The 17,985-nt window shown below is 43.9% G+C and overlaps 1 protein-coding gene across 1 annotated transcript in view; it reads right to left on the reverse strand.

Moving 5' to 3' along the window:
* LOC120995724 (multidrug resistance-associated protein 5-like) overlaps positions 1-17,985 on the reverse strand; it is a 116,978-nt gene that overhangs the window by 48,541 nt on the left and 50,452 nt on the right. Inside the window, exons 15-19 of the mRNA XM_040425103.1 lie at positions 12,598-12,723; positions 8,070-8,136; positions 1,881-1,969; positions 1,679-1,772; positions 627-808 (exon numbers count right to left, since the gene is read on the reverse strand). Coding sequence (XP_040281037.1) covers positions 627-808; positions 1,679-1,772; positions 1,881-1,969; positions 8,070-8,136; positions 12,598-12,723 — 558 coding nt within the window. The remainder of the gene's footprint in view (positions 1-626; positions 809-1,678; positions 1,773-1,880; positions 1,970-8,069; positions 8,137-12,597; positions 12,724-17,985) is intronic.

Here is a 17,985-nt window from a genome sequence, read left to right on the forward strand (position 1 = left end):
ACCATGAATCCGAATTTTTTGGCGCTTCATGGGAACTAATTCATTTTTTGTGAAATGGCAGTAAAAAAAAAACATACTCCCCTAATCCTGTTAATTGGGTAGAGGCCATCATAGCTATCTTGATTGAAGAAAACGTGCGCTGTCATATGATGTCACAGTATCATCACACTGGGCGGGCGCAGTAACGCCATCAGTAACGTCTCCACAATCAAATGGAGGAGAGTATATATTTTTTTGTTTTAATCCCTGATTAACCCCCTGATAGGCTGAATGTGACTCTAGGATGCCACAATCAGTGTTAAAAGCAGCATTTGAGGGTTTATATGACTGGAGGGGGGCGGCGTGATCGCCGTTCCCCGTCATTGCACCCGCTCCATACAATGGAATTCTATTCATTACAATGTAATTTGTAACAAATCAAATTTCTTGTCGAAGTTTGTCGATGCAGCCAAATCGAATTTTTGAAAACTTCGCACATCACTAATTGGGACGAACGATTGTCTGTCCCTATACAATGCAACGATTGCAGCATATAAATGCAGGTAATAACGCACTGTTGGCTGATGCTCGTTGCAAGGCATGTAAGAGGTCACTATATACATAAATGACACCAGTATTTTTCTTACCCCACTGCCTTGTTTAATCCAGTAACTCAGCCACCAGTTACTGAAGGCTGCGCTTCCTGATGTTAGCACAAACAGAAAAACATTTATGGTGATTATCAGCACACCTCCCGCCGCTTTAATATATGTTCCATATATCTTCCATGCCACAGTATCATCACTCTTCTCTTCTGCTTGCATTAGGCCTGTTAGAAATGGTAATAAAAGTAGGTGACCTATAGATAAGTACAATAACTATTTAGAATATGATATACATATTGCTGAAAATATCTATGTAAAAATAAGCACAGAACACTGGACAGCATGGGATAAAACGAGATCAATAGTGTTACTCCATTAAAGATTCCCATTTTACTGATTATTTCTTGTTTTTTAAAATATAAATTTAAATAAAAATGGAAGCGAAGATATACTTTATACACAAAACACTAAAGAGGTAATGTAGTCATACATGCTTAGGTTGCAGTTTATTAGGGTTGTGATGAGGCCCTTCTTATGTCGCCTCCAACTGTTCTTTTGATCCCCCCTCAGAACATCCACCTAGGGCTGATGAGAAGAAGCTGCTTCTAGGGCTCTGATTCCTACTGGCATCTTGCACAATAGCAGGAATCACTCTGATGTCTGTATAGAAGAGAATCCGTGGGATGGGGCTGAGCTACTGAGCATGTGTGATCATCAGCACTGGACAATTAGGTAGAAGGTGGGAGAGGGAATCAAAAAGAACAATTGGAGGCGCTAATACAAGTAGCAGAGGAAGCAATTTCATGCCCTCTTGTGGCAAGGCCCAGTGTCTAATCAGACCATACCTGTAATCATGTACGTATCTGCCTGAGACATGACCACATGATGAGTTTTGCGGCAATCCGACTTTTCTATCTGGGTGTGTTACTCATTTTTGTCAATGAGTGTCAATTAGGTGTATCTCTGGCTTTCCATGAAACTCAAGTCTATAAGCTGGCGTAGATTTGTGCTAGAATTTATACCAGTTTCATTTGTAAATTATAGTAAATTGTAGGCTGTGTGATAATTCTGGATCATGCACGAAATATACATACCCTTGACCTCTTCACCACAATCTTGTGCTACCATGTCTGTTTCTGATTCTTTCACATGTCCATTTAGATTACTATCACCACCTGTTTGATTGGCCTGAATAAAAGATGAAGATTTGTCTTTGAAAATTATGAATCGATATTATCAGAATCTATCAACAAAAGACATTTTCGTAATTTTCATCTAAGCCATAATTTTTCTCACTTTTACTTCAGGTGTCTCACTGGAGAGCTCCATGCTCATTGCATTGACTTGATTCACTTCTTCAGGATTCATGGCTTTTACTTTCACATCTGAAACATTAAATGGAATAAAAATAAGGACAATATACATACAGTGTTAAGAATGAACCTACGGCACTTAAAGGGGTTATATAATTTGGATATTTATGTCATATTTATAGGGTATGCCATAAATGTCCAAAAGGTGTGGGTTCCACTTCTGAGACCCGCTCCTCTCTCAACAATGGGGCCCTGCCATGAATGGAAAGCACGCCATGCATGTGTCTTATCCTCTTCATTCACTGCTATGGGACATTTGGCTATTTTTGATCATACTGGAAAATCAAGCTGTAGCAAATAACTTTTCTGGGGGAAAAAATTTAATACTTTGTAGTTGTTATGTTTGCAACTCTCCTTAACCATTTTCAGACTGGGCCATTTACCCCCTTCCTGACCAAGCCTAATATTGCTAATCTGACCTGTGTAACTGTATGTGGTATTAACTAGAGATTTTTCAAAAATTCGATTCGCCGGTTCGCTGAATTTATCGGCAAAAATTTGGTTCGATCCGAATATTTGCGGCAAATTACGTTAAAACCGGCTATTTCCTGAATGCTGAGAGCCTTTATAGAGGTGTAGAACACTGAGCCTTGTAGTAACACGCATACGGAGTCTGCTTTGGTAGTGAAATAATACTGTGAGTCCGTATAATATGCAGATGACAGGCGTCGCTCTTAGAATCACTGCACACTTCACTTATTAAGGCAGTCACGGGGCCAAAACTGACCAAATAACTCAAGTATAAACTCAGCCTTACAGGTCGATGTTAGCGCCAAGAAGAAGCGCACTCCTTTTACACCGTCGCCAGCTGATTCCACGTAGATGTCTACAGAACCTGTTCTATTAAACGCTTATACAAGTAGAGACCCCCGACAGAGTGGAGAGGGTGTCAGCAGTAAGTTTGTGTTGATGTCACTGATTAATTTGCCCTTCCTCTGATCCGTCAGAACAATAACTCCCAAAAAACGGATCCTGTCTATAGAGCATACGCTTTCACTCAGTCAGGATTTGCTCAATAATCCATCAGTATTGCTAATGCCAAAAAAAAAAACAGGAGTGGATATAAAACAGAGATGACACGTGAAAGGAATATTTGCATGTCTTCTGTGTTTTGTACCCACTCCTGCTTTTGGCTACCAAATCATAAGCCAATGATGGCACCATACAGGCCTTACAGCTGCTACACAGACAGGATCCGTTGTGCATCTCATTTTTCCTTCCTTCTGACAGATAAGAAGAAAGGTCAAATAAATCATAATGACAGCCAGGCCGAAAGGCAAAATAGTGGCCCAGTCATGAAGTGGGGAGGGTGGGAACAGCATGAGAAGTCCACAGAATCGACCTATGACATAGTGGTGAGGTGGAAGCAGCATGAGGAGACCATAGAGTGGCCTAATGACAAAATCTGGAGATGGCGGCATCAGGAGGCCACAGAGTGGCAAGATGACGAAAGATTCTGGAGGTGGCAGCAGCATGAGGAGGCCACAGAGTGGCACAATGACAGAGTCTGAAGGTGGCGGCAGCATCAGGAGGCCACAGAGTGGGACACTTGTAGTGTCCCACTAGGTAGGGGTGGGCACTACACAAGGGTCAATTGGGTCACGTGTTACTCCTACTCCTAAGGGACAGTGGCATTATGTTTATCCATGCATTTTAATGTATTTTCTATGTGTTTTCACATGTGTTGCTTCCCCTGTTACATGCATAGCAGGCCTATTGGGGTGTAGTTAGGCATCCTAGACACTAGAGGGAGATAGAGAGCCCCTAGTATAAATGTCCAGGCCCAGACAGGGAGGGGTTAGGTCATAGTCAGGAGTCTGTGGAGACAGAAGTGAGAAGGCACCAGCCAGAGATATGCTGAGGGCCTCCTCCTGACATGCAGCTAGACAGTCCTGGTTTCTAGTTGCCACCAGGAGGTTAGTGGAGAAATACAGCCTGCCTGGAAAACCCAAATCCAGCTAGCACAGATGAAGTAACCCCAGTAGTAGGAATGTGCCTCCTGGGAGAAACCTGCAGCCACCTTCAAACCCAGCAGTGCCAGTACAACCAGCTCAGATAAGTAAGCTGATGGGCAGAGGTACTACAAAATAAGAGCAAGGGTCAATACGGGTGGAAGATTAAGTACCAAGGATTAAAGCCAGCATTTAGGCATCCGGGCTTTCGGATACAGCCAGCCAGAATAGCTGTGGAGATAGTGCAGCCTGGTCTGTGAAGCATTAACTGTTTACCCTCCAAGTATCTTGCAAGATTATTACCTGCCAGTATTGAGATAAGCCTGCTTGTGGAGCATTGTTATAAAGGGACTGCATCATTATCAACTGTATGTACAAAGTTTGGACTGTTTCCAAGTAAAGCAACGTTTGGTTCACCACACCATCTGTGTACCTCAATTACTACTGCTATAAATCGGTGTGCCACCGTTACAGGCACTGGTGTCACGATCCTTAAAGGTACCTTGCCCCAGGCACTCAAAATACCTGCAACATCCAGGGCACCTCATACACCATCAGGCCTGGTCCCTACATACACAGTGTGCCCCAGAGGAACTTTGTGCCAGCCTCTCCTTCACTGCCGCATGCCTGCCAAGGGTTCTCCTACAAACAGTGAGTAACCCTCGATTGCCCATAACCGTGACCTCACTTCGCAATACCATGCAGGTCTGGCGTGCTGCACACTGACAGAGTCTGGAGTTGGCAGCAGTATGAGGAGGCCACTGAGTGGCCCAATGACAGAGTCTGGAAGTGGCAGCAGCAGTATGAGGAGGCCACAGAGTGGCACAATGACCCAGTCTGGAGTTGGCGACAGCATGAGGAGGCCACAGAGTGGCACAATGACAGAGTGTGGAGGTGGCGGCGGCAGCAGCATCAGGAGGAGACCACCGAGTGGCACAATGACACAGTCTGGTGTTAGCGGCAGCATGAGGAGGCCACAGAGTGGCAAAATGACAGAGGCTGGAGGTGGCGACAGCAGCATCAGGAGGATACCACAGAGTGGCAAGGTGACATAGTATGGAGATGGCAGTAGCAGCAGCAGCAGCAGATTACCACAGAGTAGCAAGGTGAGATAGTGTGGAGATGGCAGCAGCAGCATCAGGATACCACACAGTGGCAAGGTGACATAGTGTGGAGATGGCAGTAGCATCAGCAGCAGCATCAGGATACCACAAAGTGGCAACGTGACAGTGTGGAGATGGCAGCATCAGGAGGATACCACAGAGTGGCAAGGTGACCAAGTGTGGAGATGGCAGTAGCAGCAGCAGCATCAGGATACCACAGAGTGGCAAGGTGACATAGTGTAGAGATGGCAGCAGCATCAGGAGGATACCACAGAGTGGCAAGGTGACCAAGTGTGGAGATGGCAGTAGCAGCAGCAGCATCAGGATGATACCACAGAGTGGCAAGGTGACATAGGGTAGAGATGGCAGTAGCAGCAGCAGCATCAGGATACCACAGAGTGGCAAGGTGACATAGTGTGGAGATGGCAGTAGCAGCAGCAGCATCAGGATACCACATATGGTGACGCTGCATATGTTGACACAGGGCTGTGGTGCCAACATTGACACCCTGGCCACACTTTACCTTCTGCCCACATATTCTACATATGGCCATGTTAACCTCCTCCGGCGGCTTAACAAAAAACTGCCACACCACAGAGTAGGTGATTTCCCCCCCAACAGTTTGCACTGACTGACTTCTACTGCTACTGCTTCCGTGAACTTCCCAGGCATGTAGGCTGCTGCGAAGCAGGTGGTCTACCCCGGGCACGTTTGGCTCGGGACCTCCCACTGCTGCCACCCTTCTGACTCCCAGCCATGTTTTCAACACAAATAACCGCCGACGTGAACTGAGAATATATTTTTCTTTTTGTACTGAAATAGGCCACTAAATGCTTTCAACATATATAACCGCCGATGTGAACTGAGAATATATTTTTCTTTTTGTACTGAAATACAAAATAACACATATAACCGCCGCACTGACTGACTGCTACCGCCGTTGCTTCCGTGAACCCCTGCACCACTACTTCCCAGGCAGGTAGGCTGCTGTGAAGCAGGTGGTCTACCCCTGGCACGTTTGGCTCCCGACCTCCCACTGCTGCCACCCTGCTGACTCCCAGCCATGCTTTCAACACATATAACCGCCAACGTGAACTGAGAATATATTTTTCTTTTTGTACTGAAATAGGCCACTAAACGCTTTCAATACATATAACCGCCAAAGTGTAATTAAAATATTTTTTCTTTCTGTAATGAAATAGGATTCTGAACACTTTCACCACATATAACTGCAGAAGTGAAATGCGTATATATTTTTCTTTTTCCACATATATAAGCCACTAAAGGCTTTTCAATATAGCACTTGCACCCCTAGAACAAGAACAAATTGCTGGAATGCCAGAGCTGTATAATTGTTATTTGGATCCACAAATAATGTTTCCCTGCACTTGTAAATCACATTTTTTTTTTCACAATGAGGTTTTTCTAGCACTGTCTCTAGCGACTTCAGACGTCTCTCGCTGCACTAAGATGCTGTGAAATGATTCCTCCCTATCCTTTCCATGCACTTGTAAATCGCTTTTCTGGCACTGTCCCTAGCGCCTTCTGACATCTCTCCCTGCACTAAGATGCTGTGAAATGATTTCTCCCTATCCTTTCCCTGCACTTGTAAATCGCTTTTCTGGCACTGTCCCTAGCGCCTTCTGACATCTCTCCCTGCACTAAGATGCTGTGAAATGATTTCTCCCTATCCTTTCCCTGCACTTATAAATTGTTTTTTCAGTTTTTTTTTTCTCACAATGAGGTTTTTCCTATTGCTGTCCCTAGCGCCTTCTCACGTCTGTCCGTGCAGTCAGAACACTGGAAAATGTCTGATTTTAAGATGGCCACCGTATTTATAGGGCTGTGACATCACAGGGCTGGCTGGCTGCTGATTGGCTGCATGCATGGCATTATAGGTCAGCCCACCTTCCCAGAGTTCCTTGCCCCATGTCCTCACACGTGTAGCCGCCATCATTGTAGCTGCCATTTTAGGAAAAATTGTGATTCTTTACCACGAAGAGCGTGGAAATTCGCATTAGTTGCAAATCGAATTTTTTCCTGAAATTCGGATCAAATTGCACTTCTTCAGAGTCGATTCGCTCATCTCTAGTAATAACTTTGAAATTCTTTTATTTATTTATTTAAGCCATTCTGAGATAGTTTTTTCTTGACACATTGTACTTCATGTTAATGGTAAATTGAGTCAATCTGTTTTACCCTTATTTATAAAAAAAAATCCAAAATTTACCCAAAATTTTGAAAAATTCACTATTTTCTCGCTTTTAAAACAGATAGTGATACCTCATAAAATAGTTATTAACATCCACCATATGTCCACTTTATGTTGGCATCATTTTGGTAATGTTATTTAATTTTTTTTAATATTTTTAAGACCTTAGAAGGTTTAGAATTTTAGAAGCACTGTTCGACATTTTCAAGAAAATTTCCCAAGTATCTTTTTTATGGAGCAATTCAGTTCTGAAGTCACTTTGAGGAACTGACATAATAGAAACGACCCATAAATTATCCCATTTTAGAAACTACACCCCTCAAACTATTCAAAACTGATTTTAGAAATGTGCTTTATTCCCCAGGAATTAAAGCAAAATGGAGGTGAAATTTCAAAATTTCACTTTTCTATTTTAATCTATTTTATTCCTGTAACAAATCATGGGTTAACAAAACAAACCTCAATATTTATTACCCTGATTCTGCAGTTTACACAAACACCCCACATATAATCGCTATATTGTTTTGTTTTTATAAGTGCCAATATAGTGAGCACTTTGACCCACCAAGCATTTCATAGAATTTATAACACTTGGCTGTGAAAATCAAAAATTACATTTTTGACTAGGCTAAGAGAAAGTGTAAGTGCCCATGCCTGTACACAATTTTCCATTCCCATTCCCATATTGCCAGTTTTGATCCTTGTTCCTTTCATCGCAAGTGCTATTGTGTTCCGTTGGATACATCAGACCCATTGTTGTGTTTTCTGTCAAATAAATATCGAATAGTAGTAGGTACATTTTACCACTGTATACAGTGAATTACCATTACTAGTTTTCATTTTACCTTGATTTTTGTTCCATTGAGTGTCAGTCTGTTTTGTAGAACATTGAGTAGTTCCTTTAATTACATTCTGTAATGAAAGACAATTGTTAAAAATATATATATATTTCTGCTTATGTAGAAGAGAAAGTATGATATAGCCTAATAGAATGTTACAGGGGTTATCCTGGAAAAGATATTGAGGACTTATCCTCAAGATAGGTCATTATCACATTGGCAGGGGTCCAAGTCCAGGCACCCTTGCCAATCAGCTGTTTCAGGAAGCTGCAGCATTCACCAGAGCTCCAGTGAGCATTGTGACCTCCTGGCAGCTTACCAAACACATCGCCGTACATTGTGCAGCTGTGCTTGGTATTACAGCTCAATCCCATTGATTTGAATGGGTCTGAGCAGCAACTAGACCACATAACTGATATACAATGACGTCACTGGCGCTCATGGAGCCCCCAGCAGCTGACCCCCCACAGATCTGATATTGATGACCTATCCTGAGGATAAGTTATCAGTATCTTTTCCCAGATAACCTCTTTAATTATCGTGCATTGTATTGGATGTATGCTAGAAATTTCACAATGATATATGACACTTAAGGTGCCCATAGACCTTCAAGAGCTGTTAACCAAACCCTCTCCCAACTCCCCCATACACATACATCCTCATTTTGACCGAGTGTATATGCGTTGTAAGGAGGGCTTTTTTTCTGGTGGAACGCACCGGAATGGCGTTCCGCCACCTTTTGACATCGCAGCCTGCCATACTCCAGCATCGCAGGCTGCGATGTATCAGTGGGGAGGGACTGGGAGGAGGAGCTGGGGGCCGGTGCGTTCACTGTGCTCTGGCCCCGCCGCTCCAGTACAGTTATAAAATGTGTAATTAAATAAATAATGATTCATGCTGCCCCCTCTGTAGTATAACATTCAATATATTGTACTCACAGGGCTACTGTTATCGTAATGCAGGCCGGCCGGGCAGACGAGCGGCAGCGTCACTGACTGACGTCACGTGCCTGCACCGCCTGCTTCATTCATAAAGTAGGCGGCGCAGGCACGTGACGTCAGTCAGTGACGCTGTCGCTCGTCTGCCCGGCCGGCCTGCATTACGATAACAGTAGCCCTGTGAGTACAATATATTGAATGTTATACTACAGAGGGGGCAGCATGAATCATTATTAATTTAATTACACATTTTATAACTGTACTGGAGCAGCAATGGGGGGTCTGTGGATGACACTGTTAAGGGGTGGGGAAGGGGGTCTGTGGATGACACTGTTATGGGGTGGGGGGTCTGTGGATGGCACTGTTATGGGGTGGGGGGGTCTGTGGATGGCACTGTTAAGGGGTGGGGGGGTCTGTGGATGGCACTGTTATGGGGTGGGTGGGTCTGTGGATGGCACTGTTATGGGGTGGGGGGGGTCTGTGGATGGCACTGTTATGGGGTGGGGGGTCTGTGGATGGCACTGTTATGGGGTGGGGGGGTCTGTGGATGGCACTGTTATGGGGTGGGGGGGTCTGTGGATGGCACTGTTATAGGATGGGGAGGGGTCTGTGGATGGCACTGTTATAGGGTAGGGGGGTCTGTGGATGGCACTGTTATAGGATGGGGGGGTCTGTGGATGGCACTGTTATAGGATGGGGGATCTGTGGATGCCATCCACAGATCCCCCATAACAGTGCCATCCACAGATCCTCCACCCCATAACAGTGCCATCCACAGATCCTCCACCCCATAACAGTGCCATCCGCAGATCCCCCATTAACAGTGCCTCCCCATCTGGGGGGTTTCTTTGCTGGGCTGGACTTTAAAAGCCCCCCCAAATTTTACTTGCATCACTGTTCTCTAAAGGGGCGGTTTTAGGGGGCGGTCCTAGGGGTGGGTAGGGGCATGGCCAGGGTAGGGGGGGTGAGTTCCACCACCTTTTCTCTGAGAAAAAAAGCCCTGGTTGTAAGTTGGGAGAATCAGTTGACCTGATCCTTTTCTCCCCCGACATCATCTGTCAATGGAGAGTTGGGAGTTTTCCATACACATTTTCATTGTCGGCTGAACCTGCCATTCCGAATGGGTTCAGCCGACAATACATTAATGTGTATGGGAGCATTTATAGAGGTTGTCTACTTTTGATAAGCCTTGAGGGGTCCCAAAAAAATAAGCACTGCATTTGCAGTATCTGCTGGGATAGCTTTTAGGCTGGGTTCACCGCCGGATGTATGCTGACTTTCGGCCAGACAAAAAATTTTTGCGTGTAGTACTTTTTGTCTGGCTGAAAGCCCTTATGTACACCTATTACAGTGGCCTCATTACAGTGCCGGAGTTCACATGCAGGTGTGAACCCGGCCTTAGTGTATATGTCAATTGTATCTATAGGCTCCCACTTACCTGACAGAGGCTAAATTAATGTCCTTTTAGGTATTCATCATGGTAGTATAGTTTAAAAATAAACATTATTTTTTTTTCTGTATGAAATAATCCAGCAGACTTCGTTATTCCATCCAGAATCATCCAGAAATAAACATGCACTGTGCATTATACTTTTTTTTTTTATGTGCAGCGGATGTCATTGTATGCGTATGGAGGGTAGCTGCACTTGCACAGTGCACGCTTGTACACTTTGGAGACCCATTCTAGAGATAAAAATAGAGATAGGTCCCACCTCTGGGACCTGCACCAATCTGAAGTTGGTGGCATATTCTAGCAATATATACCAGCAATGTGTGAGATGGGAAAACCCCTTTAAGGCCTCACTGCACGTGGCAATAACAATTTTTTCGACTGATCATAATAATTATTGCCCAGTCTAAAAGCATGAAAGGTCAACAATAAAGAGTAAAGAAAAAACTACCATTGACTAAAAGAGGTTGCGTCCACATAAAATCATCACCGTCATTAGCAGTATCAGTAAAATAAATGTTGGTCTTATAACATTTACATATGCAGCTCTACACTACAGTGATATTATATCATGCAAGTAGGGCATTTAAGTGCAAGCATGCAACTGTGATTTCCTCATCTCAAACAATTTATTGAAACAAAAATCAACAACGGTGGTGGGTATACCCCCACAAAAAATTTCAATGTCTCATTAACTTGTCATGTGGCCTTGAGCATCCATCACAGCTTGACAACGATGTCCCATACTGTTCACATGTCGACTTATTGTCTGCTGAGGCATGGCATCCCACTCTTCTTCAAGGGGGGCCCTCAGGTCATTGAGGTTCTGAGGTATAGAGTTATGAGCCTCCACATGGCGACTCAGCTGATCTCATAGGTTTTCAATGGGATTCAGGTCTGGAGAAAGTGCAGGCCACTCCATTTGAGGTACCCTAGTCTCCTGCAGCCGTTCCCTAATGATGCGACCTCGATGAGCTGGCGCATTGTCGTCCATGAAGATGAAATTAAGTCTGTGTTGTTGCACAATGACTGGATTAATGATTTTATTCAAGTACTATGGGCTTGTCACTGTACCAGTCACAAAGTGTAGGGCAGTTCTGTATTAACTAGACACACTAGCCCACACTGTAACCCCACTACTACCACCAGCATAGGCTCGTCTGGTGACAACAGTGGCTGATGCATAGCACTCTCCTATATCGTTGGTGGCCATTATTTCTGCCTAGCATGAATCGAGTTTCCTCAGTGAACAGCACTGAGGGCCACTGCAAGACGATGACACGTGTACCTGGTGGTGTGGTCAGGTACCTGTGCATGTCATCTAGCACGCAGACCACACTGATGTAAATGGATTTGAATGGTTTGACATGACACTTGGGTGGTTCTCACTTCCCTTAAATGTGCCTGGAGTTGTTTGGCATTCATCATCCAGTTCCGCGGGGAATTTTTCACAATGAAGTGGTCATCGGTGTGGGATGTGGCCAAACGACGTCCACTTCTATTCCAGTATAGAAGGTATCTTTTCCAGTCTCTCTGTATCTCTGTTGCAACCTGCTGATGACACTCTGTGACACTCTAAGCTCAGTGGGCACTTCCGTCTGAGGACATCCTGCTTGAAGCCTCACAATGGCGAGGTACTGTTGATCAATTGTTAGGTGTCGTCTTGGTCTCATGATGTCAAAATGTGAACAGCATGATGAGGAGGACTGTTTAAATACTAATTCTAATTGAACCAGGAGTGACTTAAATATAGCATCACACATTACACTGATAAGTGCAATTCTCTTGTGTGGGTATCTTTTATTTAGGTCTATCAAGAGAACAAAAGAGCTGTCATATCATCACCTTAATTCTATGAATCTCCAATTATACTAACAGATGACATCTTTCCCTCACAGCAGAAGTAAATTGACAATGGCTTCCTTATCTATATGGGACTGCTATAGAATGACAATATTTTGTGTTTAATTTTCAATTGCAAAGCATTTCGGAAATGAAAAAGAAAACATTTTTTGGAAAAATAGTAGTTTTTTTTAATGAATATTAAGTACATATAAAACACCCTGTCGCTTTATGACAGCATGCATGCAAGCTACTGAGTAAACTTTGTCACAGAAACAGAGTCATTTAGGTGAAGTATACTTACTGTTTCCTGCATACTCTCAAATAAAAGAGCATAATCACCCTTTAAATTTATTAGGTCCTCATGTGTTCCTTGTTCAGAAATGTACCCATCTTTCATATATAAAATTTCATCACACTCCTCAAGGTACTAGAAAAAAAAATTATGTCAGTTACATGAAAATTCTTAATAGTTTTAAAAAAAAGTATTTCCAGTTTAGTTTAAGTACAGTTGTGATAGCGCACTTCATTGTAATTGTAGTACTAGCCAACCTACAGTATATATGACACAAAAATACTCACTCCCCAAAAGTAACAGTCACTAGAGGAACATGTACAGTGGCATATAAAAGTTTGGACGCCCCAGGTCAAAAAATGACTGTTACTGTGAACAGTTAAGCAAGTTGAAGGTGAAATGATCTCCAAAAGGCATAAAGTTAAAAATACACTTTTCAACATTTTAAGTAGGGATGAGCGAATCGACCTTGGATGCTTCATCCGAAGTCGATTCACATAAAACTTCATTGTAATACTCCCGCACCATACAGTATTAGAATCTATTGGCTCCGATGAGCTGAAGTTATTACTTTGCGAACTCTTGCAAGACTTTGTGTAATAACTTTGTGAATTAATTATTACTGTAAAAAACCTTGATACCGAACTCGGGTTCGATTCCATCTCAAAATCTACAACAGATTACCTCAAAAGGTGCAAGCTGAAGGCTTTACAATGGCTCTCACAGTCTACTTAACTGGGCATAATTCAAAATCTGTGGACAGACTTCAAAAAGAAGAATGGATGAAAGTCCCTCAAACAAGAATTGAAAGACTCTTGGCTGGCTACAAAAAGTGACAAGCTGAGATACTTGCCAAGGGGGTGCTACTAGGTACTAACCTTGCAGGGTGCCCAAAGTCTTGCTTCTGTACCTTTTCCTTTTTTGTTATTTTGAAAATGTAAAAGATGAAAATAAAAATATATTTTTTTTTCTTAAAATATAATTTGTCATTTTTAACTTTATGCCATTTGGAGATCATTTCATCTTTAACTTGTTTAACTGTTCACACAGTAACAGTCACTTCTAAACTGGTCATAACTTGTGGATGTTTGTACCTATTCTGATGTCAATATTTTATAGGGTACATATTTTAGGAAATATACTGTTTAAGGCCTTGTGCAAAGGGCATTTCAATTTGTTTATTATAACAAATCATGTAATTGTTTGCATTTTCTTGATGATAGCCGTAATCGGATTGGTTACTAGGGACAACGATACTGGTTTTGGCCACTCTACTTTTCCTGGAATGGGTTTCCCATCAGAAACATATCTGACACATCAATTAGTCTAAATTTACAATATGTATAAAGGGCATCTGTCAGTAAATTTGTACCTATGAAAGTGGCTGACCTGATCTCCATAATGCACGAATGGACGCGCGCCTGCTTTTGTACTCTTCCTATAAACGGATAGTTCAAACATGTCGCAGCAAGTTCTACGAATACAGCAATAAGTGTGGCCGCTTGTTGGCTAGGGCACTCAGGGGTCATATTGCTGCTTCTCATATCCCAGCGGTCAAAAACTCCCGGGGTCAATTGTTGCACACGACGGAGGACATCACCTCGTCCTTTCAGTCCTTTTACGCTGATTTGTACAATCTTCCCGACCTCTCTGGCAGGGAAACCGTTGAGTCTCCCTACCCGCTGAGCGACTGCCCTACGTTGTCTGCCGAACAAGCTGCCAGCTTGGAGTCGCCTTTTTCGGAGGGGGAGCTGAAGGAAGTGATCAAATCCCTCCCGGGTGGTAAGAGCCCGGGCCCTGATGGGTTCACCGCTGGCTTCTTTAAATCTTTTTCCACCATCCTTGCTCCCTTTCTGGTGAGGGTCTTCAATGCGGTATCTCCTCAATGTCCCTTCCCCTCCCAATCCACTATGGCCCACATCGCGGTTATTCCTAAGCCCGACAAGGATCCCCATTTGTGTGCCAGCTATCATCCTATTTCCTTGTTAAACGTAGATTTAAAAATATACGCCAAAATATTAGCCAATAGACTGAACGCTTTCCTGCCTTCTCTAATACACCACGACCAGGTGGGTTTTGTCCCGAGGAGGGAGGCTCGTGATAATACCCTCCGGACCTTGGATATTATTCACCACGCAAAAGTCTCCAATACCCCTCTTATGATTTTGTCCCTAGACGCGGAGAAGGCCTTCGATCGTATATCTTGGCACTCTCTCCGCTCTGTCTTTTCTAAATTGGGCCTGGGCCAAACCTTTCTTGGGAAAATACTTAGTCTTTACCACTAGCCTTCGGCTAGAGTAAAGCTAACAGTACCCTTTCCCCTCCCTTTTTCATCTGCAATGGCACGCGCCAGGGATGTCCCTTATCTCCTCTTTTGTATGTTTTGGTGATGGAACATCTCCTCTCCGCGATCCGTGCCAACCCGGACATATCTGGGGTCACGATTGGCTCTGTGGAACATAAATGCGCGGCCTTTGCGGATGACCTCTTGCTGTATATCACTAACCCTCACGTCGCCCTCCCGTCCCTATTACGCGAGATTGCACTCTTCGGTAAATGGACGAACTTTAAAATCAACATGACCAAATCTGAGGCACTGAATGTATCCCTACCTCAAACATTAGTCTCGTCGCTTAAATCTACGCTCCCATTCAAGTGGCCATCGGCGGGGATTAAATACCTGGGTGTTAAACTCTTGGCGGAATTATCCGCCCTTTTTAAGTTAAACTTTGCCCCACTTTTGCGAAGTTTCCAGAAAGACTTGGACTCTTGGCACCGTCGAGACTTTTCTTGGTTCGGCAGAGTCAGTATTTTTAAAATGAATCTACTACCTAAACTGCTCTACCTCCTGCAAACCATACCCATTCGACTACCGCTCACTTTTTGGCCGCAGATTAGACGCTGTTTCACGCGCTTTGTATGGGCCCCGGGCAGGCCGCGGATAAAATGGGAGGTTCTGACTAGGTCTAAAGATCTTAGGGGGGTTGGTTTGCCGGATTGTAAGTTATATTATTATTCTGCGGTATACGCCAGGCTTCTGGATATGTTGCGCGCAGCTCCTCCTCACACGCGCTCGCGGTCCTTCCTTGGCTATCCGGCAAGCCAGGCTTTAAAGTCCCCCCACTGTCTTTCACGGCTAATCACACGCTCACGACGATTGCGTCCATTAATCGCCGTACACTCCTCATTGACACTACTGGCCCTCTAACGCCGATCACCGATAACCCGGCTTTCCGCCCAGGACACTCCTCGAAGCCCTTCCTTACTGGAACCAAACTGCGCCCCCTTCGGTTCTGTGATGTCCTCACAACCTCAGGACTGAAGCACTTAAGCCAATTGATGGAGCCTTCTCATATACACCCCAGGCATAACTTTGAATATCTACAACTCCAACATTTTTACTCCTCTATACGTTCCACCCACACCTTGAGCAGGAGCCTTACAGTGTTTGACCAGATGTGCCTAGCCCCCTCTGCAGTCCTCCGGGACATCTCTACCATTTATAACTTGCTTACTCTCCAGACTTCTGACCAACTCCCCTCCTTCTGCCACGCCTGGAACCGTGATCTAGGGAATGGCCTCACTTCTTCTCAATGGAAGCGGGCTTTCCTTCTCTCTCATAAAGCTGTAATTTCCACTAAGGCGCAGGAAACGAATTATAAAGTTCTCTCCAGGTGGTACAGAGTGCCGTCTTTGCTCCACAAGTGGTTTCCATCTGTTTCAGATCGCTGCTGGAGGTGTCATACCGATGAAGGCACCTTGTTACACATTTGGTGGCACTGTACTGTCCTGCGACCTTATTGGAACTTTGTACACCGTATTGTACGAGAAGTGATGGGAATTCCCATCCCCAACACTCCTGAAGCACTTCTGTTGTTTATCTTTGATTTGACTATCCCTGCTTTTAAGGTCTCGCTCCTTAAGTATATGTTACAGGCTGCAAAAACGGTCATCCTTCGCCACTGGAAATCACCTACACCTCCCTCCCCGGAGGAATGGTTTAAAGAAGTTGCTCTACATCAGCGGATGGAGGATCTCATCTGCGTCTCCCCCCAGGACGCCTCTCGATTCGTTTACACCTGGGGCCCTTGGGAAACTTTCCGGGGGTCAGATGAGTTTCGTAATGCCCGTCTTTAGTCCCGCCCTTCCCCACTTTCCGCTTCCCCTGTTTCTTCCTTTCTTGTGCTTGGTCTATCGTTAAGTGTTCCCCTTTTCTGTTGTGTGTTTGTCTTACTAGGGTTAGACCCCTATAGCCTTCTCTGTCCCACATGATCAATTTACTTATTTTACTCATGTATTGGCACATGTTTTTGGTGCCCTTCCGTATGGGAAGTTACACCTTATTGCCTTCTATTTCTGGAGGCTGCTCTATGCTGTTCATGGCATTGTAAGACATTGTATTATGCTGCCCTTTGTGTACCACATCTACTTATTTGAAAATCCCAATAAAAACCTTGAATGAGAAAGTGGCTGACCTGTTGCATGTGCACTTGGCAGCTGAAGGCATCTGTGTTGGTCGCATGTTCATATGTGCCCGCATTGCTGAGAATGATATATGCAAATTAGCCTCTAGCAGCAATGGGGGCGTTGCCATTACTCCTAGAGGCTCAGCTCTCTCTGCAACTTCCGCTCCCTCTGCATCAATGTGTGTATTTCCACATAGGACATGGACCTGGTGATTACTGGAGACAATTGTCTCCAATAGTCTCCATGGTCTGTTATCTGTAGATATGGACCAAAGTAATGTATTCCCTGAGTTTCTCAGCATGGACCTTTGATGTTTCTGTCCTGACATTGTTAAAGGAAACTTTTCATGTTAAAAAAAAATGTCACGTTGAAAATATACTCCGCTCATCAGGCAACACATACCTCAGGATAAGCTGTGTAGACATATAGTTTTGTATGAAAAGATTCTGTATAATTTGTTGTTTCTTGATCTAAAACTTTGCAGTTTTAGGCTTAGGAGTCCAATGGGTCATTGACAACCTTCCCTATATCAGTATGCATACAGAAATAACTGTCAATGACTGATTAGGACCGCCCAGTAGACTCCAAGGCTGAAAACTGAAGTTTTATAAGGTTATACAAAAATCTTTCACACTAAACTATAAATCAATTTACGCAGCTCCTCCTGTTCTATAACATGCTGTCTGCTGATCAGATACCATGTTCAATGTGACAGGGTCTTACCTAAACTGATACACTGTAACAAACTTCAGCTGCATGAACTTAAGTCTGACAATAAAAATTTTCAGTCTTCCTCCTGGGTGGGCCTCTTCTGAGTTCAGGCCCCATAGCAGCTGCTTCCCCTGCTTCCACTATAGCTATGCCCCTAGTTAGGATCTCTGATCATAAACAAAAATATTAACAATTTACTAACAGAGATTTTGAAGTGTC

Source organism: Bufo bufo, chromosome 3 (genome assembly GCF_905171765.1).
Source record: "Bufo bufo chromosome 3, aBufBuf1.1, whole genome shotgun sequence".
NCBI classification, from domain to species: Eukaryota; Metazoa; Chordata; class Amphibia; order Anura; family Bufonidae; genus Bufo; species Bufo bufo.